Genomic DNA, 25,592 nt, shown 5'->3' with positions numbered 1-25,592 from the left:
ACAACAGGGGCACTCGAGAAGACGGGTGGGTGGGGGGAGGGGAGGGGTGGTGTGAAACGTTGAGCTGTCTTGATCAAGCGGCGATCTACGCCGCTTAGGGGTGATGGGGTGTGGGCGTCCCCCAACAGGGTGTAGCCGAGTCACCTGAGAGAGAAAGAGAGAGAGACGGAGGGGCAGCGAGACACTAAGAGATTGACGCGGGAGAGAAGGGTGCAAGGCCGTCGGTGACTCTGCGCACGTGACCCGCGCTGCGGAGATGCCCCTTTTCCTCACGAGAACAAAGAAGCGGCATCTATGGCGTTGTGTGCGATCAGATCGGCTATGCATCGCGCTGACGCTCAAGTGCGACGCTTCTTGGACGGCTGAGCGAGCGAGAACGGAGGGAGTTCGTCGCAGGGGGCTGAGGGAAATGCTATTGTCTATGTGCACACTTTCGCAGGTCCATCGTTCCTTACCAAGACACATCCGAGACGCCGCTTCAGCGTTGTCATCACGACGAAGACGCCAGCCAAGCGCTCAGCACTGCATCGAGGCTGGACAGCGTCGATGTTGACGTTCCGTCCCCCCCTGACACCTCCATTAAGGCCCTGTACTTGCTGGCAGAGTCGCGTGTTGGCAGGAGGCGTGTGAAGTTGTCGGCACGCCGGCGCTCCTCTTCCGTGGCGAGACACACGTTCAGGACTTCGCTGTCGCTCAATCCATCGAGGAAGGCGTCGTTGTAACCGCTCCGTGGACCCCCTGCCGTTTCCTGGACGCCTGCGGCGGAGGAAGCCACCTTTGACGGCGGTGGCATCAGACCCACCAACGTCAGCGCGTCGGCGATAAAGTTCGCCTTGATGCGCTGATCGAAGAGCGAGTAGTGCGTGCTGAGAGAGGGCATAATGTTTACCTCGAGAAGCACGGGCCGCAACGTGCTGGCGCTTGCCGACGCGGCTAACGAGCCATGGGGGGAGCTGGCCTCGCTGCCGTCATTGACGAGGAGCACGTCCACGCCAAAGATCTCAAAGAAAGGCGATGCGCCATTGACGGTAGGGTGCGACGACACTGCAGGCGACGACGGCAGCGACCGCACTGCTTTGCTGTCAGCGCTGTTTCGCCGGCACGCCGACGACGCGCGCAACGCTGCTCGGACTTCGGGTGTGACGGAGAGAAAGACAAGCCGCAGCAGTTCGTGAATGCGCTGTAACGTACCGGACCAGTCATAGCCCATCGAGGCAACATAAGCTTCCAGGCTGCTCAGCGGCCATTTCGTGTCCTGTCCGCTGGTGGCAGCGCCAGACGCGGCCGCGCCTGCGTCACCCGCCGCCGCCGGCACCGGCGACGCCCCTTTGCTCACGGTGAAGTTCGTCAAGTGCGCTTTCAAGTCGGACACATCGGCAAGTGTCGTCAGCGCCGTCGAAGCGGTTGCAACGGTGCGGGTGTACGGCGAGGATGCGATGCGCACGAGCCCTTCCCGGTAGAGGTACAACCGCACAGGATCGTAGGAGGTCGCGACGACGTACAGCCGCAGGTCAAACTTGCGGCCTTCCAGCAAAAAGGGGTTTGCTATGTATCGCTGCACAACGTACTTGCTCCTCTCCGTTTCCACGGCAGGGGCGTCTATCACGGCGGCACGAACCGCGCTACCACCGGAGAATGGCTCAGTGAGTGTTCTCCGGCGACGAGCGGAGCCCGGCGATGACTTTGAGAGCACGGCGGAGGAAACAGTAATGTTCTCCTCGCGGGAGGTGCTGCCGTGGCCGCCGCCAAGCTCGCCGACAGCAGCTGTCAGCGACGCCACCCCTGCCTCACTCCCGCCACATATTAGGAAGATGCCCTGGCCACCCGCCTGGTTCGTCGGCTTCACGATAAAGAGTGGCGCGGCTACCGCGGAAGGGCACGGCTGCCGGATCGCACGCACGCACGCCTCCGCTTCTTGCGGAAGAAGCCAGCTCTCTGGGGTCAGGGACGCCCACGCCGCCGCGCGCGCCGCTGCTGTGTTCGTTGTGCACGCCCCGCTAAGCGCGCTTGACACCTCGCCACTCGCTTGCCAACGCTGTCCAGCACGTCTCAGCAGCATGCAAAGTTTGTCCTTTCGCCCGAGTGCGTGGGTGCCGGGGAAGTGGTTCACCTTTCGATACGCGCCTGGCTGAGGCTGCCGTAGCTGGTCCACCATGCTCGGCAGTAGGTGCTTCACCCAGAGAAGCGAATGGGTTTTGTGAAGGAGCGCCGCGCGGCCCGAGACACGGGTGAAGCCGGCCGCGCGAAGGGTAGCGAGCAGTGCCGTGAAGGGTGTGCAGCTCTCGTCCATGATGTAGCTCAGCCTGCTGTAGGGACCCGCGGAGGCACGGGCGACGACGCGACGCTGCGAACGCCCATCACCCAGCAAGGAGGCCGCCGGGTCGCTTCCTCCGCTCCCACCAAGCACGCCATCCGCGGCGCCGAGTGGAAGCCTGTGCGGTTGAACCAGGACATCGGCGTTCATTACTGTGGTGCCGCCCCCGGTTTCCTCGCCGCTGTGATGGCGCTGATCGCCTGCAGCCGGCTTGTCGTACGGAACAAACGCGATGGTAGGGCGACGCCGCTTGTACGGGGAGTCGACGAGGTACACATCCGTCGAGGTGAGGCCGGCGTTCTCGTCCGTTGATGTGGTTGTGGACGAGGGGTCTAGCACGACACTTGGCGGCATCAGAAACGGCTCCAGCGCACGTCGCGCGCGCCAGGAAGCTGCTACGACGCCGCCGTCGTCGCCGTTGCGCGTCAGGGAGGAAATGGGTGCTACTAAGCTCCATGCCACTTGCTGACCGACTCCTGAAGCCATTTATGTGTAGGTGTCCCGTGTGGCGAGGGGGTCTCTGCAAGTGCAGTCGATTGAGAAGGGAGAGGCGCCGGTGAGAGGGCGAAAAGTTGGAGAGCGAGGTTGCGGAAGGCGCCCTCCACGAGCGATCGTGCCACCGAGATACGCATACATGCAGAGTTGGTCATCGCTGCCACACAACGGGGACAGCATTCGCAGGCTGTCGAGTTTGGCGGCGCATCTACCCTGCCCTCTGTCTGTCTCCTCGACGGCGAAAAGCAGGCGCACCGAGATCTGAGACTCGCCGGAGCATCACGTGAGCACGGAACGCGCAGTCGATGCTCTTCTGAACTTCTTGGTTTACCACACGGGCACAGAGGCGACGCAAGGCGGGAGGCGGTGGACAGACATACAGACAGAGAGAGGGAGAGCGACCGAGCCTCCCTCTTCTGCCCTCATCCCTTTCACGCCTCGACTTCCCCTCCTTCCTTCTCCCAGCCTTTCCTTACTTAGTTAAAGGATCGCCTTCCTCGCCTATTTCATCAAGGACGCACGAATAACAAGGCGTGCACACACGCACACACACCAAGGCATGCCGACACAGGGTGAACCCACAACGGTGTCCCCCTTCGCCTTGTCTACGCGTCTGCGCTCCTCAAGCCTAGTAGTCATCCCCGTCGCTGCCGCCGCCGTCTTCGGCGTTCGACAGGGGGGCGTGGTTGTAGTCGTCGAAGAGCGCCAGCCCCTCCTCCAGCGCCTCACGCCAGTCGTCTTTTTCCATCACGTACGCGTCGCAGTAACGGTCCATCTTGTTGCGCAGTGCCGCCTGCGCCTTGGTGTTGATGTCGCGCAACATCGGCGCCGTGGCATACGTGCTCAGCACATGGGCCCCGACATCCACGCTCTGCAGGGCACAGCGCAGCGACGTGATGCCCGCACTGCCGCCGCTCCAGGGCGCACCACCCGGCACCTTCGCCATCGCAGCGGGATCGGCAAACAGGAGCTCCGTCGGGAAGGTGTCGGAGATGGGGTAGCTTACCTCCGTCAGGAGCGGCAGGTAGGTGGAGGTGCGAAGAGGGAGGGCGTAGCGCAGCATCGCCTCACGCGCCGGGTACACTGTCGCAGGTAGGCATCCGGCACCGCGCAGGCTAACCGCGTGACCAAGCACTTGACCGGCCGTGTGGGCAGTCGAGTAGGTCGACATGCTGTGCGTCAGCGAAAAGAACTTGGCCTGCAGCTGCGCCTGTCCGGAGCTGGTGTCGTCCTCGGCGCTATCGTTTGCACGAGCCATGCGCTCGTCGAGCTGTGGCGCGTCGGGCAAGAGCGGGTTTGCCTGCAAGAACTCCCACAGCTCCGACGAGGCCGACACGGACTGCGGCAGAGCGCCCATAGCAGCCGCCACCCGCAGTGACGGCGCTGGTCGCACCACCCGGCACCACTCATCCATGTACCACTGCGGACCCTGCGACGAGACCCCACTCGCACGGCTACCGTCGCGGAGTCCGTACAAAGCCGTGTCCATGACAGCCGCCAGCAGCTGCGCCGTCGCCCGCTCGTCTTCCAGCCACGGCGGCACCTCTGTGGGCGACGCGGCGGCCGCGGCGCCCTTGAACAAGACGTCCCAGTCCGACAGAGGCACCGGGATGTACACGGCGGACGTGTGACGTGAGAGGTGCAGCGTGGCGAGCAGCTGGTTCAGCGCAACTTCGTCCATGCGGCGCTCGCGGAACGCGATCTCGGCGCGATAGGCTGGGTCGGCCACAGGTGCCGGCAGGCGGGCAAATGAACATGCCTGCACGACCGGCGTATTGGGGCCTGCCTCCTCCCACAGCTGCTCGAGCACGTTCGCGGCCGCTCCACCAAAGAGACCGTCGCCGTCGGTGAAGCACTGGACACCTTGCAGCTGATCAGCTGCCTCAAGGTTGTGGCGCAGAGCTTCGTTGAAGTCTACCACCTCGCTTGATCTGCCACCGTCGCGGAGGTAAGCCAGGCCGTAGCCGAAGCTGTGCAGCGCCGGCAGATCGCCAGCTGCATCCACGTGCTGAAGTGGCTTGACGGAGGTGACACTGTTCGGCCCGAGGCCGGTGGTAATGTACTGCCACCACGGGATCGTAGTGTTGCGCTCATCGAAGAGCTTCCGCTTTAAGCGCGCTTGACGTTGCGCTCGAGAGTGGGGTATGGTAGCACTGCCGCGTCGGTCAGCATTCTTGTTCACTTCGTCTTTCTTGTCTTCGTCGAGCAAGTGCGCATCCGCGTCTTCTCCGTCGTCGTTCTGCGCGTCGTCTGCACCCCCAACATCATCGTTGCCACCGCGGCTGCCATCGTCGTCGTCGTCGTCGAGGCCATGCTGTTCAAAGACGTGACGCTGCACGGCTTTGGCCACGCTCGCGAGGAGATGGTCCTCTTCCTCAGCGGCATTGCCCCGGTGCACAGGCGACGGTGAGGCTGCGGAGGGGTTGTACGCAGCGTCGCCCTCTTCGCCGCTTTTGGCATCATCCTTGTATTTGCGCGCCCAGACGTCGATGTCGTCGAAGGCGCTCGCGTAAGGGGCGTCCAGCAACAGAAGACGTGGCACCCGCACACGCCTATTGCCGCTGCTGCCTCCGCCTAACACGTCCGCGCTGCGGCACTCGGAGTAGAGGGTGTTGTGATGGGCATCGTAGCGCGACGTGCCGTTGGCCCACTGTGCCGCCACGAGAGAGCTGTAGTTGCCAAAGGCCAGCGTTATCACCTCCCGCTCTACAAGCATTCTCTCTGTCGATGCGTGCCGCACGAAGGCTGCTTGGGCGTATGTGTTCGTGTAACGGCGAAGATGGTGCGCAATGGAAACGGCCGGTAAGAGCCGCTGACCGGCAGCCTCGAAGGCGATACGAGTAAAGAAGCGGGAAGGAGGAGAGGGACAGAGAGGCGGACGTTGTACGCAGGCGCACACGCGAGGGGGCGGCGAGAGGAGGGGGCGAGGCCTGGGGGGGGGGGGCTGAAGAGTCGCGTGGCGGCGCGGATGTGCGAGCATGCGCGTAGCGAAGAGCCAAACAACACAAGAAGAGGGCGGAGGTGGAGGAGCACACCAACACACATGTACACACATACACACACACATAGAATACACACAACGTGGAGGCTGTGAGGGGCAGACACTTGCGTGTTGGGATCTGGGGGAGGAGGAAAGGCGAAAAGACGGCTGTTCTGGGAGAGCACTAGTGTGAGCTCACATTTGTGCTTGTGTGTGCGTGTGTGCGCCTCTCGCTCACCGGCTCTCGCACAGGCATTACGGAGTTTGGTGATCAAGGCATAGATGCTGCTGCCAATCGCTCGCCTTCTTTCTTCGTGGGTTACACCCATTTGTGGTCACGAGAGGGAGGGAGAGAAATACGAACAAGGAGTCTGCGCCGCGACCGCCCTTCTGGCTGCGCTTACATCACGTGCGGCCAGCTTTTCCCTTCCTCCGTCACGATCGGCGATGCTTTCCATGCGTTACATTTATATATGCCTTGCTTACGCAGACAGCGCAGTTATGTACGAAAAACGGCACAGCGTATCATCCGTGCATGCGCTCCCTAGCCCTCCCAACACCCCCGAGCATTTACGTACCAACAACTACTATAGAAGCAACCCCCAAAGGAGCGGCATGACGGACGCCCTCATCCGCAACCGCGCCAAGCCCATGCAGAGCCGCTGTGCATACGTGTGGGCCTCTCCCCTTCCTCCCTCTCTCATTCTGTTCTCCGCATCGGTGCATGGGGCGGTGCTGACACAGGGGAGGCTTCACAGACCCACCATAGCAAGAAGCCGTGAAGGGAGACGCCGTGGGCGAGAGAGCGGGGCAGGGGACAGATCGGTGGAGGGGGTGGGCGGAGGCGGCGCGCCCGATAACATGGAACAGACACGAAAATTGTACTGGTATGATCTAGCACTCGCTCCTGTTACCTGCCGCTAATGTACATCGACAACCCACGGTGGGAAAGCAAGACACGCCAGGCGCCAGCGTAGCGCTTCAGCCCCCGTCTCCCTCCAACACGCTCACACTCACACACACACACACACAAGCGCACGCATTTTCGTCGATCCTTCCGTCTTCTCTCATCATTCGCTATTTCGCTCCTTCAGGCATGAAAGCCGGGGAGGACGATGTAGGAGGGGAGTGCTGCCGGTCGCGCTTCTCTCTTGGGACACTGTCGTTCTCCATCACATCCTCGGCGCTGTCGTGCTCGCTCAGCTCGTCGTTCTCGTCATAATCGTCTTCGTCGTCGTACTCCTCCTCGTAAGCGGTGCTGTCGCTGCTGGAGAAGAGAACCCCACTGTCGTAGAGGCTGCTGTGGTTGCCATCGTCACCCTCCGCCTCTTCGCTGTCCTCTGAGCCGTCATGGCCTCCGCCCCGTGCGGCGCCACCCCGGCCACCGCCGCTGCCACTGGTGTTCCTCCCCGTCCCGCCACCGCCGCCGTCGGCGCGCATCGCGGCGTATTTGTTTAGTTTGTAGAGCATCTCCGCACGCCGCACGAGCCGTTCCGCTCGCTGACTCGCCACGGCGCCTTCCAAGATGTCAAAGTGCAGCAGTTCCTGCGCCGTCGGGCGGTTTTGGGGGTCGACATCGAGACAGCTTTTCACGAACTCGTACACGAGCGGGTTGCCGGAGAACAGCGGCGACAGGTCAGGAGTGTCCGTCAGCTCGGTGAGGTACTTGATGATACCCATCCCCTGCGCGCACTCCATGTGTGCGAAGGGCGGGCTGCCTGTGGCCATCTCCAGCACGATGCAGCCCAGCGACCAAATGTCGGCCTTGAAGTCGTAGCCGAGTCTCTGCTCCACATCCGCGGTAAGCACCTCCGGCGCCATATACTGCGGGGTGCCGACCATCGTGTAGAGCAGCTGATGCGGCGCCAAGTGCTTCGCGGTACCAAAGTCACCAATCTTGGTGCGGTTGCGCGTGCCAAGCAGAAGGTTTGCCGTCTTGAGATCCCCGTGCACGTAGCTCTTCTCGTGCACGTACGCGAGGCCGTGACAGATGCACGAGAGGTGGTGCACAATCTCCTCGAAGGGCAGCGGCACTCCGGGCGTCTCCCGAATCTTGTCACGCAGCGTGCCGCCAGGCGCCAGCTCCATGTACAGGCGCAGCAGCGTGTCGCTTTCCTTTTCACAGTAGAAGTACTGAATGATATTCTCATGCGTCAGCGTCGTCATGGCTAAGATTTCCTGCACCACCTCGTCCGCCAGCAGTCCGTCGTGCAGGCGCATGCGCTTCATCGCCATCTTGCCGCCCGTCAGCGTGTCCTCCACCTCGAACACGTCTCCAAAGGCACCTTTGCCGATGCGTTTGCCGATCTTGTGGCGCTCGGTTGAGCTGTTCGTGAAGGTGCGGCGAATCAGATCCAGCCGCTCCTCCTCGTCCCGCATTTCCGTGACGAGCTGCTCGGCCTCCTGCATCGCAATGTGGACCAGGGCGCCGGAGCCGACTTTGGGCAGTTCCACAACGGCGTGCCGGTTCAGCAGCTTCTGCACGCGCCAGTCACTGAAGTCAGATGCCATCACTACAAGCGCCAGCCGTGCGGACAGAACGCGAATGTCGTCGAAAGGGTCGTCGCCCAACAGCGACTCGTAGTCCTCGGATGCGATGTCGATATGGAGTGGGTCAATGAGCAGAATATCGGCGGTGTTCATCTCCAGCTTGCGCCCCAGGTCTCGAAAGCTTGTGACGGGGACGACTGCGTGCTGCCGCGCCCAAAGAACGCGGCAGAGCTGCTGCTGATGCAGGCGGTTGCTGTCGGCGACAATCACCGTGAAGGTGCGCGTAGCACTGGACGGCGGCGCCGCTGTGCCGCCTCCGCCTCCACCGCCGCCGTTCTCTTCATCCCGCCCGTCATCGGTCGAGCCCGGCACGACGAGCAGCGGCAGCTCAACCCGTACCACGTTCCCGGGTACCTCCGGCCGCGTGAAGCCGTACACGACACCGCCGAGGTTGGCCAGTATCTTCTCCACCTGCTCGAGCTCTGCGCCACGACGCGCGCTGGCTGCTGCAAAAGTGAAGCTCCTGCTGGCTTCGAGACCGGCGCTGAGCCCGCCTCCGTCACCGGCGCCATCACCAGCGACTCGCTCGCTGGTGCACGAGGCCGACTTTGGCGAGGTCGAGTTGAGGGCTGCAGAATCATCGACAGAAGCGCTCTCTGGTGACGCGTGGTCGTGCGTGCGCTCGCTCGCCACTGCCTCGTGGCCGCGGAGGCTCGGTATTGTTGGGCCGTCGTCACGAAGCTCGAAGCGAATGCGCCGCAGCGTGGAGGTGAGGGCGTTGGAGATGGGTGCGCTTGGGAGACCACGCATTCCGGCGCCGCTCGACGTCGTAGAGCCAGGCGTAGGCCACACCGCGGCAGAGTTTGGGGAACCGTCCGCCCCACCTTGGGCGTTGCCGCCGCTGCCGGGGGCCTTTTCGCTTACCAGGGCTACGAGAGGAGAGTCGTGGCTATGGTTGGGCAGCACCGTATCGCTTCCGTGGTGTTGATAGGACTTCTGCGCGTGCAGCGGCGGTGAATGCCCGCGTGGCAGCGGCCGGTGCGGCAGGCTGACACCCGACGGGATAAGGGGGGCGGCTTCACTGCTCGACTGCACCGCGGAGACTGGGGTGTGGATCACCGGATAGCTGGGCTTGGCCGACCCGGACGGCGAGGCCACCACGTTACGCAGTCCATGGGCGGCGGCGGCGCTGCTGCTGCTGCTGTGGTTCTCTGGCGGCGCTATCGACGACATGTTCGGCGGAGCGAAAAGACCGGCAAAACCACCCGCGCTACTGCCGCCACCGCTCACGCGGCCGACAGGACTTCCGATGCTCAGCGGCACTTGGTTCGTGTCTTGCGGCTCCACCACGGTCACCCGCAGCTCCGCGTGTACGACGATCGCGTTCCCGTCGTCGCCCATATTGGGGCACTGAAGCGCGTCGCCCAGCAGAAGCCGCAGTATAGCGAGCACCTGCGGGGAGTCAAGAAACACCTCTGCCTTGGGCTCTACCAAGTCGATGTTGCAGTAATACTCGTGCTGCTGCTGCCGGGCAAACGCCATCGCCTCCACCGCGAAGCGGCGCAGTAGCGCTGAAACTCGCACCGGCCGCCACGACTGACTCACCACATCCATGTTGAGCAGCGAAAACTTTGTGAACTGCTCCACCATGGACATGCACGCATCGAGGTTTCCGCGCACCTGCAGCGCGTCCTCGGCTGTCAGTTGCCATCCGTGCGACTCGATCTGCACCATGCGGCGCTGAAACTGGCGCAGCTGCGGTTTTAGGGACCCCTCCAACCACTTGGCCACATCCGCCGCGTACGTGCTGGCCGCCCGATACTTGCCCTCCCGGCCAATCAACAGGAGCACCTCCGCCGTCTTGGCGTAGTTGGACGGGATGACCGAGAGCGCTAGACCGACTTGGTAGAGTCCGGCGTTTTGGCGAAACGGGAAGACGCGCTGCTCCTGCAGTCCTCGCATGTTGTACTGCTCCCACCTGCCGGCAAAGCGCGCGGCGACGGCGAGGGTGTCACGCATGTGCTGCCGCCCGTCCTCGGAGACGATGAAGTCGAAAACGCTCTTGCCGATCGCCTCAAACGGCGCATAGCCGGTGACGCTCTGCGCGACGGAGTTCCATCGGATGATCGTGCCGTCCACGACGACGGCGATGACGATGCTCTCATTCATGCTCATCGCCTCCGCTGTAAAGCGGTAAAGGTTGCGGCTACCCGAGAAGACAATCTCTCCACGCGTGCTGACACGGCGCCGGATACTCGTGGTGGTGGAGGAGTGCTTCGTGAAGCTGGTGCGCCGCCCCGCCGTGGTAAGACGGGCTGTGGCGCGCGAATAGCGGTTGTGATCACCATCGCTGCTACTGCCTCTCCCCTTCACGTTGCCCATGCTGCCCATGGTCGCCGCCGGTGCAGGGGTGAACGACACCGAATCCTCTCCAGCACTCGTGGATGAGACGACAGCGGTGCTGGCCACTGCCGGGCTTGCGAAGGGGCCGCCGCACACAGTTGGCGCAGCGAGATAGTGCAATGCGGAAGACTCCATTCCTGCTGCGTCAACGCTGTCGGCGGTTGCCCTTTCCGTCGACAAGCGCGCCATCGTCGGGCTGATCTCCAGCGGCGCAGTGCGGAAGCGACGGTGGCCGGCGTGGTGCCGCTTGCTCCCCACCTGAGAGGTGCTACCATCGTTGCGTTCGCGACCACCGTCCTGCACGCACACGGCGACAAGCGGCGGCGACGTGCTGTGACTGTTACTGCCGCTGCTGCCGGTCGTCCCATTCGGACCGTTGCTAGAACCGCCGGGCCCGCCTGTTATGTTGTCCATGAAGGAGGCGCGGTTATGCTCGCGCTGAGTGCGGCGCGATAACACCATACTCTGCCTGCAATGGCGGCGGCCGGCTTCGCTGTCTCTATTCCCTCCGGCTGTGCCGCCGCGGCTGCGTGAGCCCGATACCGTGCCTTCCACCCCCGTCACCGAATGCCGAAGGCGCTGATGCTGCTGCGCGTGCCGAGTGCGCCGGCGTGCCGCCGGCCCAACATTCAATCGGAATAGCATGCGCCGCATGTCTTCCTTCAACGCCTCGGGCACGGTGAACTCAAAAAAGTAGTAGTCTGGGTTCAACAACATGCTGCGCTTCATCTCCTCGACGACGGCACGAGTCATGATGGCCTCGAAGTGCAGGCGACTGATACGCGCTGCCTGCACAGGTGTCGTGGCAACCGCAGTGAAGAGGCCCTTGCACTTGAACACAAACTCCGTCTCACCGACCAGCTGTCCCTTTGAGCGATCCACCACGACTACGGTTTTGTGGACGCCAGCTGCCCCTGCGAGGGCGGCGGCTGTGTTTGTGAGGGAGGTCGTCACCGTGCTCGCGGCGTTGCTGTGGGGGGTGGTGTCCAGCAACGTGTTCGCCGACTGCCGCACAGAGGCTGAAGTGGACAGCGGCGACGGCGGCTTGGTGTTGTCGGTGTCCAGCGACTCTGCTGCCGATGCGCTAGGCTGCGAAAGGCCTTGCCAGCCACTCACGCTGCGGTCCTGCTGGCTCTGCAGTCGACGGCTGCGAGGGCGCGAACTGTTGGGCCGTGGCGGTCCGTCGTCTGCGCCTTGCTCTGCGAGGTGGTCACCGCTCTTGCCGCGGCTGTTAGCGTGTGCTGCCTTTGCGTTCGGCAAGTGCAGCAGCTGTGGCATGCGTGACGTAGCGGCGTTGGCGCCAGGTGACGGCGACACCATGCTGATCAGAGGGCTTTCTTTGCAAGCCTCAGCCGAGGACGCGGCGCGCTCTGCCAGCATGTCCTGCTGCTGAGCACCTGCGTTCAAGCTCGCCATTGCCGCTTGCGACAACAACAGTGCCGAAGACGGCAGCTGGGAAGCGACGGTCAGCGGCGTGAGCGAGGATGACAGGGAGCCGGTAATGCCGCTGGGTGCGGTGCCGCACCGTGTCGTGGAAGTGCCGGCGGCCGTCGAAGCCGCAGCGGCAGACGCGGCGCTGGACATGTGTGCCTCGCTGAGTGTGGTTGAGCCGGCAAAGTTTGAAAAAGAGTGAGAGGTGGTGACCGTGTGGCGCGCTTCCTCTTCCGGCGCAGCACCGCGCCATGGCAACGGCCAATCGCTCGTCTCTCCCCCAGTACTGGGCGGGGCTTGGTATGTCATGCGCACATTGCCCGACATAAGCAGGTACATCCACTCCACCGACGCGCCCTGCTCTGTCAGCTTGGTGCCTTTGCGCAGCCGGCACACGCGGAACGAGTCGGCCAATCTCATCTTGATGTAGGGGGAGAGCCCTTTGAACAGCACACACTCGTTGACGTACTGTAGAAACATGTACCTTCGAGCATCCTTCTCATGAATGACGAGCTTCTGATAGTCCACCTTCTTCAGTGCGTATAGCACCACGGTGGGTGTGGCGGCTGTCAAGGTGACGCGGCTGCGCTCCACGTGGTACGACATCTCCATTTCGCCGTAAAACTGCCCACGCGCCAGTGTGCGGGTGACGAGTCCTTTGCGCGAGATCGTCAGCTTGCCGGACACGATGAGCAGCAGCTGCCCTAGCGTGCTATCGCCCTCGCGCACAACGGTGGCCCCGCGCTGCAGCTCCATCCTCCCCATTGTGCGCACCAGCGTCTCCAGCTGCGTCTCATCCAAGGAGGCGAAGGCGTCGTAGTGAGCCACGACCTCGCGAACCACCTCCAGCTCCTCCGGTGCGACGTGGTCCTCTCGGGAGAAGAACGAGTTCATTGCGACCACAACCGATGACGTGACCATCGGCAGCTCCGAGCGCGGCGGCGACTGCGTCGAGGGCTCGAGGATGATGGGGGTCATCGCCGCCGTAATAGGCGTGGCGAGAACGGTCCCATCTGCGCTGACCGCCACTGGCGGTATCGCTGGTGGTAATATCGACGCGGTCGCCGCGGACACGTCGCCCCCTTCGGCGACGGAGCTGCTGCACGTGTTCAGCAGCGACACCGTCTGCGAAGACGGCAGAGAGACGCAATCTTCGCCAGCGCCGCTGCCATCCACCATGCGTAGCAGGGGTTTGTGGTTGTTGCCGTGCAACGTAGGGGGGCTCTGGCTTGAGTGGGTCACAAAGAGGTCGTTGACGTATGTTTCGTCTGCTGTGGCAAGACTGCTGAGCCCCTCATTGGCATCCGCGCTGGCGAAAGGATCCGCCGTCACGACATTCGCCCCCGAAACGACGGCCACCCCGGCAGACTGGTTCGGGGTGCTGCTCTTGATGGCAGGCCCGTTCATGCTGTCTTTGCTACTGCTGTGGCTGCCATACACCGTTCGCGCCGACTGAGTGCCTGCGGCGGCGGCGAGAGCCACCGCCATCCGCAAAGTGGCGCCGAGATTGACATCCTCGAACTCCAGCTCTCTTCCGGCGCTGTGCGGATGATGTGCGTGCAGAGGCGGGGATGGAGAGTCGGACACCGTGCCGCCCCAGCCCACCACACCGCTGCTTCCCCCTGCGGACGCAGACGAGGATTTGGCGGCGCTACTGCAGAGCTCTCGACCGCTCTGCGGCCGCTCTTGAGGGGCCTCCGCAGCAGCCGAACCAGAGACTTGGGAGTTGCCAAAGGTCCCAGGCCAGTATCCCGGGGCGTTGCCGGCGCGTCGACCGCCACCGCCATCGGCACCTGAATTGGTGATCGGCGCAGTGCCGCTCGACAGCGACGACACCGATTCCGCTGAATGCGTGTGCAGGCTAATGGGATTCGCCGCCGCGTCGAGCGGCATAAACTGCTCATGGGTGCCGCACTCTGGGGGAAGGGTGCTCTCGTCGCCGTCGCCACGCGCGCCGCGCTGCTCTAGCAGCAATAAAGAACCACCGTTCCCGTTGCTGCACCTCCGTTGTGTGCCCTCCAGCGCCTTCGGCGCGACGGTTGCGCTCGGCTCCGCAGCCTCAGCAGCTGCACCAGTGGTTGCAAATCGATCGACGGTGTTTTGGTCCGTTGCGTGAGCGGCGAGGCTCTGGTCAGAGGAAGAGACGATGCCATGGTGATGCTGCAGTGCTTGGTTTTGACGCTGTTGTGCCGCGTAGCTGCCAAGGTCGCAGCTGTCAGATCCGCCAAACGCCGCGCCCTGGTGGTCCTCATTGCCGCTGTCCGCCCCCCGTGCATCAGCGGCCGTGGCAGTGCGTGCAGTGCTGTGCTCTGGCGTTGTGGCCTCGTCGTGGTCAGCCACGCAGCTTGCTCCCGGTTGCGTCGGCACAGCCACGCCCATAAGCTTCTGCTCGCTAACAGAGATGCCCGTCGTGGCGAGGCTAGAGTTACCTGCGGGGGACAACGGCGGTGGCCCACTGAGCGACTGTGGAAGCATGGTGGCGACAGCGCTGCCGAGACGGTCCTCTGTCGCTTTTCTGGTCACCGGTTGTTGTTGCGACTGCTGCTGCTGCTGGAGCGCCGCGGCAGTGAGCGCATATCCGCCGGGTGACGGTGATGAAGATCGACGACGCAGGTTCGACATATCGGTGCTGGACGGCTGCTTGTAGAAGGACAAGTTGCTGCGCTCTGACTGGGATGGTGGGTGCTGTAAAGTGACGTCATCGCTGCCGCCGCCAGGGACAACCGGGACGGGTGAGCTCCCTCGCGACGTGTTGGCACGTGCGGTGGATGTAGCGGTGCTCGCGAATCGCTCGCCATGCGTGTTTTCCAGCCGTGTGGGAGAGGGCACACGATGCATGCCCATGCTGGTTCCTTCGCCGGCGCCACGCCCTGAGACCTCCAAGCGCAAGGGCAATGAGGGCACGCTGCCAGGCACCTCCTCGTGCGTTGGCGGGAGTGATCGGAGCACGCTTTGGCTGAGTGCGTCCCGCACCAACGCCTCCACCGAGGTGGACCCGCCTTTGGAGCGAGACCTCGAGTGGCCGCCCTCCGGCGCTCGGCTAACCATCGCTAAAGCACCCGCGCCATCCTCGTTGCGGCCGCTCGCTGCCAAGGCAGGCGCCTGGCTACTCCCACCGGCGACAAGGTGTGCAAAGCTCCGCGCCCGGCCCGTCGGACTCCGGCCGGGCCCAAACGTGCCCGACCACGGCCGCCCTGGCGTGATCGACCCGACCAGCGGCGACGACCCGTCACCTGACAAGCCTACGCTCCCCAGTGTTGTGTCGGCTGCTGTGCTCGTAAGGTTCAGAAGACCGCGATTGCGGTTCGACGCATCACCGATGTTTGTCATCATGCTGATCGACTCGCTCTCCGGCGTCGCGGCCGCGTCGCTGCTGCCTCCACTGCTGCTCAACAGACCCTCCAGGAACACAATGGCAGCAGCGTACTTGGCGGCGGGCAGCTGGTCGAGCAGCTTGCCTAGTCGGCGCGCCGACTCTAGCTTCATCGTAGAAGAGACCGGCGAGGATGCGGTCGATAACGCCACCACCGGCCCCAACGTGTCTTTCGTGAGCGACAGGTTCGTGTTTCGTGCGCCGTCGGTGGCGCCGTGCAGCACCGCGGATTGACAGAACGCCGACGGTGCTGCTCTATTGGAATCTGCGACGTCGTCATCCTGCACTGCCTTGCGCTCCCGCACGGAAGCGGCCTCTCCAGCCACAACAACAGAGCCGCTTGTCCGAACCCCAGTAACCGATCCGACAGAGACGGCCGCCAAGTTAGAATTCAGCTTTGGGAAGCCAAGCAACTGCAGATTTTCCAGGGACTCGCCGTCCACGACGCCGTCGCTAACACCAAGTGCAGGCAAATCCATTGGTGCGTGCGGCGTGATGAACGGGGCCGGCGGTGACGAGCTCCCTGTCATGGCGCCAGCGGCTGGGTCGACGTAGCGACCTGCTGCACCGGCCATGGGCGCGGGACGCCGACCAAAGCTGGTGTTCGGCACACCGCGTCGGCCAAAGCTTGTGTTTGTCAGCCCCCCGCCGCCCACCAAGTCGGCGAGCATCGGCGTGGGCAAGACGTTGAAGGTGGAGGAGACGGGTCGCGTCGCGTACGGAGGAAAGCCTGACGATTGTGTGACAGCCGTAGAGGTGTGGGTCTGCGCAAGGTGGCCGCCTCCGACCCCACTTGCGCTGACGGTGGGGTAGGACGGCAGTGCACAAGCGCCACCGCTAGTCGGAGAAAACGCAGGCGCCGATGGCGGTGACACCCCAGCTTCGCGGTAGTCAATCACTTCGTTCGTCGTCGCGTCCACAGCGAGGATGGGAACAAACATGGCGAAGCTGAAGTCGTCGTCGCCGTCCCTTCCGTGGCTCTCTGCTGCCGCTGCTGCTGCGTCTGCTGCGTCCTTCTCACTTCCACGGGTCGTACTGTGCGCAGGCTCAGCTATGTCAGCCGCGACGTAGTTGCTGTGACGCTCTGCCTCTCCACCTTCCTCTGCTTCGTTGTCGCTCCTCGAAAATTCCTCCTTGGCCGCACCGCGCTTCGCCACTGAGGCTTCTGGGCGGATCATCGAGGAAGCAGCAGTAGAAAGCTCGATGGCTCGGCCGCTGGTGTGACCAACTCGGTCATGCGCCAGTGCCGCCAGCCCGTGTGCCCCATCACCAGCACTGCTGCTGCTACTGCTGCTGCAGCTCTTATGGATGCCCTTGCGTTCCACCGTCACCAAAGCCGGAACGTCGTTCACAGCAGTCTCAGCGGCGCGTGAGCTGCTCGAGCTCTGGCGTACCTCGTGCTCGCCGTGGGTGGTCCCATGCGGTGCTGAAAGCCCCTCCGTCGAGGTGCTGGACTCGCTCTCCATTGTCATCCTGCGGTGAGACGACGGAATGTCAACGTCGGCAGAGGCTGAGGAGCCGGCGACTGTTGTTCGGCGCGACTGAAGTTCCACACGTGCCCACTCCACACCATCACTTCCAGGAGATCTGAAGGCGGTGAAGGATGACGATGATGACGAGGGCGAAGAGGATGAGGAAGTCTTGGGTGTGGGAGGGAGACTGCTCGGCGCAGCTGCAGTTGCATTTCGTTCGGCTTCCTCGCTTCTCTGCATCGGACTGCTCGCCTCACACTCCGCCGCTCGCGGCTCCCTGTGCTCGCAGGCCTCTGCAGGCGGCGGTGCTAGCGTGGTCAACAGCGACCCACACCGAGGCGAGCGGCTGTAAGCGTCATCGCTCGTATTGTTCCTCGAGGACGCGGACATTTCGTTTCTGCGTGATTCAGCGCCATTGCTGATGCCGCAGACACCGCGCTGTCGCGACTCCGATGGCGTCGCGACGCTCTGCCGATCCTTCCGCTGCGCGCGCCGCTCAAAAGCCCTGCGCTTGCGCGAGGCGTGCCCCACGGACGCGGGCCGATCGATGACTGTGCCGGTTTTATCCCCGTCGCTGTCGGCCTCCAGCGGTGTCTTTGCTACATCGTCCGCTTCGTCTTCACCTGACGTGTTGGTTCGGCGGCGTTGGCGCGAGTGTTGCCCTGAACGACCTTGGCGGTACGAGACCTCCGTCAAGCATGGCCTTGCGGCGCCGCTGTCACTGGCGAAGTCGCCCATTGTGCTGCCGCTGGCCTGGAATACAAAACTTGTGCTGCTGGGTAGCTCTGTCGAGCGCGTCAGGACGGCTGTGTCGCTCGGCGGCACTTGACTCCCCTGCTCCCGGGCGCCGCTGCCACTGTTGGTGCTGCCGCCACCGTCATCAGCGTTATCGTCGTCTTCATCTTCTTCGCTCACAAGGCGGTCAGCCAGCCAGTCGCGGGTGAACGCACGCGGGTCGATCGGCTTCGCCGCCATCAGCGATAGCGAAAGTTGAGCGATGAGGGCCGGGATGTGGAACATGTCGAGGTAAGCCTCATCGCTTAGCAGCCGGGCGTTGACAGCGCTGGCCGTCGGCGACACCGAGACGGGTGACAATGCGCGCAGAGAGGTGGTGGCAGCACCGCGAGGGTACCGGCGGCGAACGCCGCCTCCGCCACGACCGCCTGTACGCTTGTTGGTGGATGTCGACAGCGTGTTGGACGACGCTCGCACTAGAGTGGCAGCTGCGAGGTCCGCGGTGCTCATGGAGTGCACCGAGGTGCGTCGCTGTCGACTCGACGAGCGGCTGGGCGGCGGGAGCTCCAAGGGAGACCCAGGATCGGAGACGGAGGAGCGGCGTCCTCGCTGCTGTTTCGGCTCGGTAGGGCTACCGAGTGCGCCCTTGATTGCTGGGGGCCGAGTCCCTGCAACACGGCGACGCCGCCGCTGAACAGGCGACCCACCAGGGCTACTCTTGTCCTCAGACCCCGTAGAGGCGCTCTGCAGGGATGTCTGAGTGGTGACCCTCTCCGACAGCACTACTGGTGCGACATCAGGGGGCTGTGAGCGTGCACGACTGGTGGTTGCTCCTGCCGTAGCCGGTGCTTCCACTGCATCGACCGTACAAGGCGGAGCGCTCTCAGATATAATGGCCACTACATCGCGAGTGGCAGACGACCCTAGAGCTGGAACGCTAGATGATGAGGATGCTCCACGCTGCCGCTGCTGAAACTCTACTCGCCGCGTGAATATGCCGTCGTCGCTGCTGCTGTCACTCGAGGAAGAAGAAAAGTCGGACATGTTGACTTCAGCTGCAGCAGCAGCACCCTTACAACTACAGTCAGGCGACGAAGAGAGGGACAGATGTACAGTGTCTCCACGCCTTGCTTCGCTTTCACCTCTCTCCCTCTTTTTTTCGATGCAAGGTGACTTGTTCGACGCCTTTCCGATTTTGTTGCTTGCTGCTGTGTTGTGACGGTGTTTGTGAAGGCCTTGCTCCCTTTTATGCTCCTTGCGGTTGAGTGGAGGGGACACGGTGTGCGCACGTGCGTATGTTGCACGTGTGTGTGTGTGCGACAGGTGTCTACAGCCAGCGTGGAAAAAAAAACGAATAATATTCTTTTCCGCTTGCTGGTGTGATGATAGCGTCGGAGGTCGTACTTCTATTCAGCTCTGATTTTCGGCCTTGCTAGCCGTGCATACACACACACACACGCACACACACACACACACACCAAATCAGCACAGCACGCCCGCTCCCACCACGGCGAACACGCACAGAGTGCGTAAGGGAGGAAAGCTCGAGGGACGACAAGACGACGACGATCACCACCACAACAGCGGAAAAAACAAACGAATCGAGCCGCCACACGAGAGCAGAGCTCACGGCGAAAAAGAAAGAAGACGCCAAGGCACGGAACGAAGACCCTCCCTCCGACAAAGAAAGGATGATGTGCGTGTTTGCCTGTGTGCGGGCACTTGTGCGAGGAGGGTGTTGGTGGTGGTCGAGGTACACACCACAAGAGATGCGCTACGAGCGGACCACAATACGCGAATGAAGAAAAAACAAAAGCCTCCGTCCTCAAGGAGAGGATAGATACTCGTCTGTGTGTTTCGCTTGCTCTTTCTCTGTCTCGCTCGCTGTCTCCCTCTGCCTGTGCTTGCCAGTAAAGTGAGGAGGCGATCAGCAGCGATGACAACGGTTCCACGATACGGTGTATGCCCTCTCTTTATTCCTGCCTCCTTTTCGCTATTTGTGATTGGTGTGCGCAGCTGCAGGGCGGCTCGCTGCTGCCATCGCTGTTTGCGTCTTTTTGCCCTTCTATCGCTTGGTTAGCACAGTGGAGCCGCAGGTTAGCAGAGAGATCAACGAATCGAAAACGAAAGGAAAGCGACCAGCACGTGAAGGGCGGACAGAACACACACACGCGCGCACACACACACACGAATGCAAGATAAAAATCAAAAAACCAAAACAGAAGAGAGACGAGTGCTCGCAAGCAGAGGAGAATGCAGGACGGAGTCGAAAAGGCACGTCTGTCTGTGTTCTTGTTCACGAACAACACGGGCAGGAAGAGCGCGGAAGAGAGACGCAAAACGACGAGGAGCGGAGGGACGCTGCGTGCAACGTGTCTGTGCGCGTTCGCACGTGCGGATAGCGAGGGAGCACGCTGCTGGCGGTGATGAGAGGAGGAGGAGAAGGAGGGACGATCAATATCGCCGAGAGGGCAAAAGAAGCGATGTATATATATATATTTATGTACAAGCAATGCGGCCGCCGGAACGCACACACGCACACACAAACACACACGAAAAAAAAAAGAAGCAAACCCACCAAAACATCCAAACAATCAACGAGACAAGAGAGGGTAGCGGCACGCCCAGCAAGAACAACAACAATGGGAAAAAACCCGAACACCAAAACAAAAAGAAAAGAAGGTGCAGCGACAGCGAAACCTGAGAATACATACGCACACACACACACACACACAAGCAGTGATACTCACGCGCAGACACTCTCCGTTCCGGCGTGTGGGCTTCCTGTCTTCGCCTGCAGAGATCCGGTGATGTATAAAATTTATGGCTGAACAGAAAAAACTGTGAGTGGCAAAGATGGTGAAGGGAGGTGACGGAGGAACCTAGAGCAGAAGGCGAGCGAAAGAGGAAGAGGAGCAGTTGGTGGTGCTGGTGGCGGGACGGCAGATGATGGGCGGTGGTGACTGCAGCGAACAAGTTGAAGAAGAACAAAAACCTACTCTAACACACGGGTGCAGCAGAGAATGCGTATATGCGTGGGCGTCTCTCGCTTTCTCTGTGATGGGGAAACCGGCTGAGCTGTCGCGACCAGATGAGGCAGATGCTCGTAGAGGACAAGGCGGAACAAGAGAGAAAACAAACACCGGCAAACAAAAAGGCTGCAGGGGAGAAACGGCTGAGATGAGGTGACGTGTGTGTATGTGTGTGTGCGTGTAGAGTGCAGATACGCCGATAAGGGAGAAGGGCTGCGCGCGTTGCTGTGCACGGAAGCTAGATAAGAGCCTCGCTACACGGCGAGTCAGGCGTGCGCGTCTCGGCAGCTTTGGCAGTTCTAGTGCGTTCTCCGTCTCTCTGCCAGACTTCGTGCTCTTCTCGCTGCCTGCTTGGTGCGCTTTTCGTTCACTAGCGCTACTTAGGGCCCGGCTAAGGTTCGCACCCTTCGCATGACCTCTGCCGCCTCCAGGTGTTCGCGCTCCCTGCCTCGATGGGTCGCGCGTGCGCACCTTGAGAGGTCTCTGCCACCTGCTTTAGCGCTGCTTGGCACCCTGAGCTTGAGCAAGTGCCGTTAACGTCGACTTTCCGGACAGGCAGACACACACACACACACACAAAAATGAGTGCACCCTACGATGCGAGAAGAGCGGGGGAGACGATGCAGATGGAAAGATAGAAACAGACACACAAGAGATAGAGACGAAGAAGCACCACGACTGGCCTTGTGCCGCCGGCAAAAGTGAGGGAAGCCGCAGAGGCGGGGAGGGAAGTGGGTGGGCGGAGTGGTAAATGGTGTGGGATGGCGAAAAATGGGAGATAAAGGAACGACAAGGTAAAACGATGCGTAATGATTGCGTCTTGCAAGTTCTTGTGTGTGCGTGCAACGTCGCTGGCACTGCTGGTGACTCAGAGCACAGCAGAGCCAACAGGAAGGAGCAAAAAAAAAACGCTCCCCGTGAAATAAGAGAACGCGCACGTATTGCTGTGTGGATGCGTTTAGGAGTTGCTGCCGTTGCGCAGTGACCGTAGATGTCGCATGGGTTGGGATGAATGGATGGATGGGAAAGTTTGGGGAGGGAGAGTGCGAGAGAGGAAGAAAGGAGGAACGACGAATAGATATTCAAGAAGGGTGGCACCTACAACGAAGGAGGAGAGCAGGTGTCCTCCACGTCCATCAACCCAGGCTACTGGGCAGGGAGGGAGCTTGAAAGGATAAAAAGAGAGCTGGCTTGCGCGCGCACGCACACACACGGCGTGGCGCGTTGCCATCCTCTCTCTCTCCGCATGCGCACGGATGCCCGACCAGGCGCAGAGAACGATGAGCCAGCGCGAGGGAGACGGAGAGTGAGGAAGAGAGGACTCTAGTCCAAACCAAGAGAAGTCACGGGCGTCTGCAGGGCTGGCGTCCACGCGGCTTTGCGAATCCTTTCGCTTTTTTCCCGTCTTTTTCTCTGTACAAATCAAAAAAAAAATAAAGAACATTTTGTTGGTTCCTTTATTCTCATGCGTCGTCCCTTGCCCCCTCCCCCTCTCCATACACGTGTGAGTGTGTGTGGGGGGGGGTGGGTGGGTGGGTGGGCTAGTGGGGGGGGGGTGGCCACACATTACCATTGAAGAGTCCTTCCGCCTTCCTTCTTTGCTTGTCTACCGCTCACTCGCTTGGCGTATACGGGCGTTTGTCTTCATCGTCACTAAGAAGGACGCTACGCACCGCTGACATCACACGACAAACAACGAAGAGCAAGGGACAAGAACCTCTCCCTCCCTCCGCCAACAACAAGAAAAGGCCGCAGGGCGTGAGGAGAGAGAAAAAGCCAGCAAACAAAAAACAAAAACAAAACCCGAGAAGCGATAGAAGAGTCAGTCGCAGAGATCATATTACAACGACGACGACGACTCACCACAGCCGTGGGCAGTCACAGTCGTCGTCGTTGTCGAAGAAGTGCTTGCTCATGGAAGGCGACCCACAGGGAAGAGCAGTCGAAACCTTAACAACGGAAAAAAACGGAGATAGACACCGGAAATAACGAAAGCAGAAAGAGACGAGGCGTTGGTGGTGTGTGTGTGTGTGGGTGGGGGGGGGAGGGAAGAGGGTAGTGAACTGAGAACATACACAGAGAGAGAGCGAACACAGATGTGGTGCTGCCGTCGTTCCAGTCACCATAATCTTCGTCAATAATGTCGCTGTTTTCTTTTTGTTTTTGTAGGGGAGGGGTTTCGCCGTTGACGTTATTATCGCTGTGCTTCTCTGCTTCCTTTTTTTCTTTGTCCGCTTCATGTCGTTGACGTACACGATGGAGAGAGAGACCGTGCGGTAAAACAACCACACGAAGAACAGTCGTGCATACGCCGAGGCACTGTAGAGTGCAGCGACTGATCGAGTCGGCGAGTTTGAGTTGGGGATAGAGACAGCTGGTCAGACAACAAACAAAACACCAACAGCGTGATCGTAAGGGAGAAAGAGAGTATTTACAGAAGCGGGAGGGGGAGGGCTGGACGAGGACGACGAAGAAGACAGACAGACAGCACAGCACAAAAAAAACCCACGCACAGAAAACAAAACCCAAATGGCACCCGAGTAGGAGAAGCACAACCACAGCACAGAGCCATCCAGCAAGAGCTAACATGCAAAGAAAGACATGAGCGAAAACCATAAGCAGTACATCCACGCACACACAGGCGAACGCACACACAACATCCTTTTTTTTTGCTCGTTTCACATATCCTCCCACGCGCCCATCCCACCACGTACAAGTCAGCCGATAGATGCAGGCAACCACCGCTCACCTGGCCCTGCTGCACCACGGCACCATCCCCGACCCTCTAGAACGAACCGCCCTGCCGTCGAATCGGGGCCGTGCGTCGTACGGGCTCGCCCTCTCCTCCCTCGGCCCTTCGTCAGGTACGTGCTGCGCGACCGGCGCCAGGCGGCCTTGCGTGAACTGCATGCCTTGACCTGTGCGGGCCGCGTCCAGGGTCCTGCTCGAGGGCGGTGGCGGTGACGTCTGCCGTGCGGGTAGTAGGGGATGGGTCTAGGCGCATGCCCGATGAGCTCCGGGAGGAGGTTGGCCAGCCTCAGGCCAGGGCCCTCGCTGAGGCCCTGCACCCGGCCGGCACGCCGTGCCTCTTCCTAAGTCGCTTCAAGCCGCGGCATTGCATGATAGGGTGTGGGGACTCGCCACACATGTGAGCCTGGAGAGGACTCGCTGGTGCAACTCGCGGTGCTGGCGTGATGCCTCCGGCGTCTGCGCCTCATCAGCCCACCCGGTCACATGGAGAGGATGCCGCATGCTTCGCGCGCATGCACTGTGGGGCTGGTCGGTTTCGAGTCTCTTCGCACCTTTCTCGTCCATCAGTCGCGCTCTGCCAGCCTCGGGATGCTTTGGTCGGATGCGATACGCCATGCCAGCCGTACTTGACAGCTCGTGCGCACAGCGCTCGCACTCTTGCATCCTGGGCTCTGCGTCAGGACGGCGTTGCTGCCTGGGGATGGGGGGGCTCGCTGTTATTACATTCCATTTCCGTCGATGCCATGGGGGCGTGTCTGGACGGCTTGCCCGCATGTGCCGCGGCAGATGGGACGCTGCCGTGAGCCTGTGGCGGCAGGGACACTCCGCCTTCTCCCGAATTCGCACACCTTTCACCGCAGTGGGTGCGCTGAGCGGAATGGGCCCGCGGAGAGGCATGTGCCTGGGCACGAAGGGCTCACAGCCTGCCATTCTGAAGGGGGGCGCAGGGGGCAGCCACAGACACCGAACGGAGGAGGCTCACGCAGCGCAAGGAGCACATGTGCACTCACATCATTGCACGCAAGGCCACAGCGTGAAATGAGGTGTGCTCTGGGCCTCGAGCGATCCGCAAATCTCGCGTAGCGTCTTCGGCGCAGCGCCAGAGCGGACGCTCTCATAGCAGAAGCACGCGGGGGCGGGGGGGGGAGTACCACGACGCTAGCGGAGGAGCAGCCAGCGCAGCATCCGCACTCCATGCGACCCGTATGGAGCTGGGCGACGGTGGACTCCTGCCGCTCGGTGAGCTCAGAATCCTTGCTCATTGGTGTGGAACGGTGGCCGTCGAGTACCTCTCGTTGTGGCGTGCCGCATCCTGCACCGCGATTTTGGGGGGATGCCCGCATGGCGGCTGAGAAGCGGTGATCGGATCGCTGATCCATGCAGTCGGCGTCGGCTCCACTGACATTGCTGATTTCGCAAACTTGCCAACTTCCTCATCGTACTGCAGCGTCCAAGGGGCAAAGACAACCGAAAATGAGAGGCGCTTGCGACGGGATCGTAGCGCCCGCAGTTGTGCCAAGGTACGCCGCCATAGGCCCTCTTCGGCCGTTGCGCGGCCCGTGAGGAGGGAGAGCGGCCCCGCAACAGCAGCCACGCTTGCTCCTCCGTGCCTCGGATGAGAGGCGTGCCCTCGCAGCAGGCCAAGCCCCCGCTCTACTGCTCCACACCCAGCGGGTCCGCCACAAGGATGAAGAGGAGAGGGCCTAGGACTGACCCTTGCGGGTCTCCGCATGCAAGTAATCCATGACCCAGCGAGTACGGTACGGGCCTACAGCTTGACTCTCCTCAGTGCTGTGATCTACACAGCCGAAGACGCGAGCGTAGGGTCTGCAAGCGCCGCTCCGATTTTCGCACCTGCCGAGCACGCTGCATGACTTTGCGGAGGAGCAAGTACAGAGGTCCGCGGTGGAGCGGCGGGGACGGAAGTCAGGACGCTGCGGTCGGGGACGGGGGCTTGCCTGCCAGATGGTCGCGCAGTCGTCGCGAGCTCATTCGTTCGAGCGGCTTGCATAGATTCATGGTCAACGTCGCAGGGCGGTCGGGCGCGGGACCGCCGTCGGGCTTGTGCGGTTTCAGGAGGGGCTCACTGTGCCCCTCTTTCCACGAGCAGGACGCG

At 61.8% G+C, this 25,592-nt stretch overlaps 3 protein-coding genes across 3 annotated transcripts; all 3 read right to left on the bottom strand.

The window, feature by feature from the left end:
* Positions 1-490: 490 nt before the first annotated feature.
* On the bottom strand, positions 491-2,668 carry LINJ_20_0800 (putative tubulin-tyrosine ligase; the record flags this gene model as incomplete). The annotated part of the gene is made up of 1 exon (XM_001465143.1): positions 491-2,668. One exon carries the CDS (start codon positions 2,666-2,668, stop codon positions 491-493), a length of 2,178 nt encoding a protein of 725 aa, XP_001465180.1.
* A 769-nt stretch (positions 2,669-3,437) lies between these two features.
* Positions 3,438-5,525, bottom strand: LINJ_20_0790 (conserved hypothetical protein; the record flags this gene model as incomplete). Its single annotated transcript, XM_001465144.1, has 1 exon — positions 3,438-5,525. The coding sequence occupies one exon, from the start codon at positions 5,523-5,525 to the stop codon at positions 3,438-3,440; it is 2,088 nt and encodes a 695-aa protein (XP_001465181.1).
* A 1,341-nt stretch (positions 5,526-6,866) lies between these two features.
* On the bottom strand, positions 6,867-18,737 carry LINJ_20_0780 (putative protein kinase; the record flags this gene model as incomplete). The annotated part of the gene is made up of 1 exon (XM_001465145.1): positions 6,867-18,737. One exon carries the CDS (start codon positions 18,735-18,737, stop codon positions 6,867-6,869), a length of 11,871 nt encoding a protein of 3,956 aa, XP_001465182.1.
* Positions 18,738-25,592: the final 6,855 nt, after the last annotated feature.

The sequence above is a fragment of the Leishmania infantum genome, chromosome 20, assembly GCF_000002875.2.
Source record: "Leishmania infantum JPCM5 genome chromosome 20".
Taxonomy (NCBI): domain Eukaryota; phylum Euglenozoa; class Kinetoplastea; order Trypanosomatida; family Trypanosomatidae; genus Leishmania; species Leishmania infantum.
This window is presented reverse-complemented; position numbering and strand designations above follow the sequence as displayed.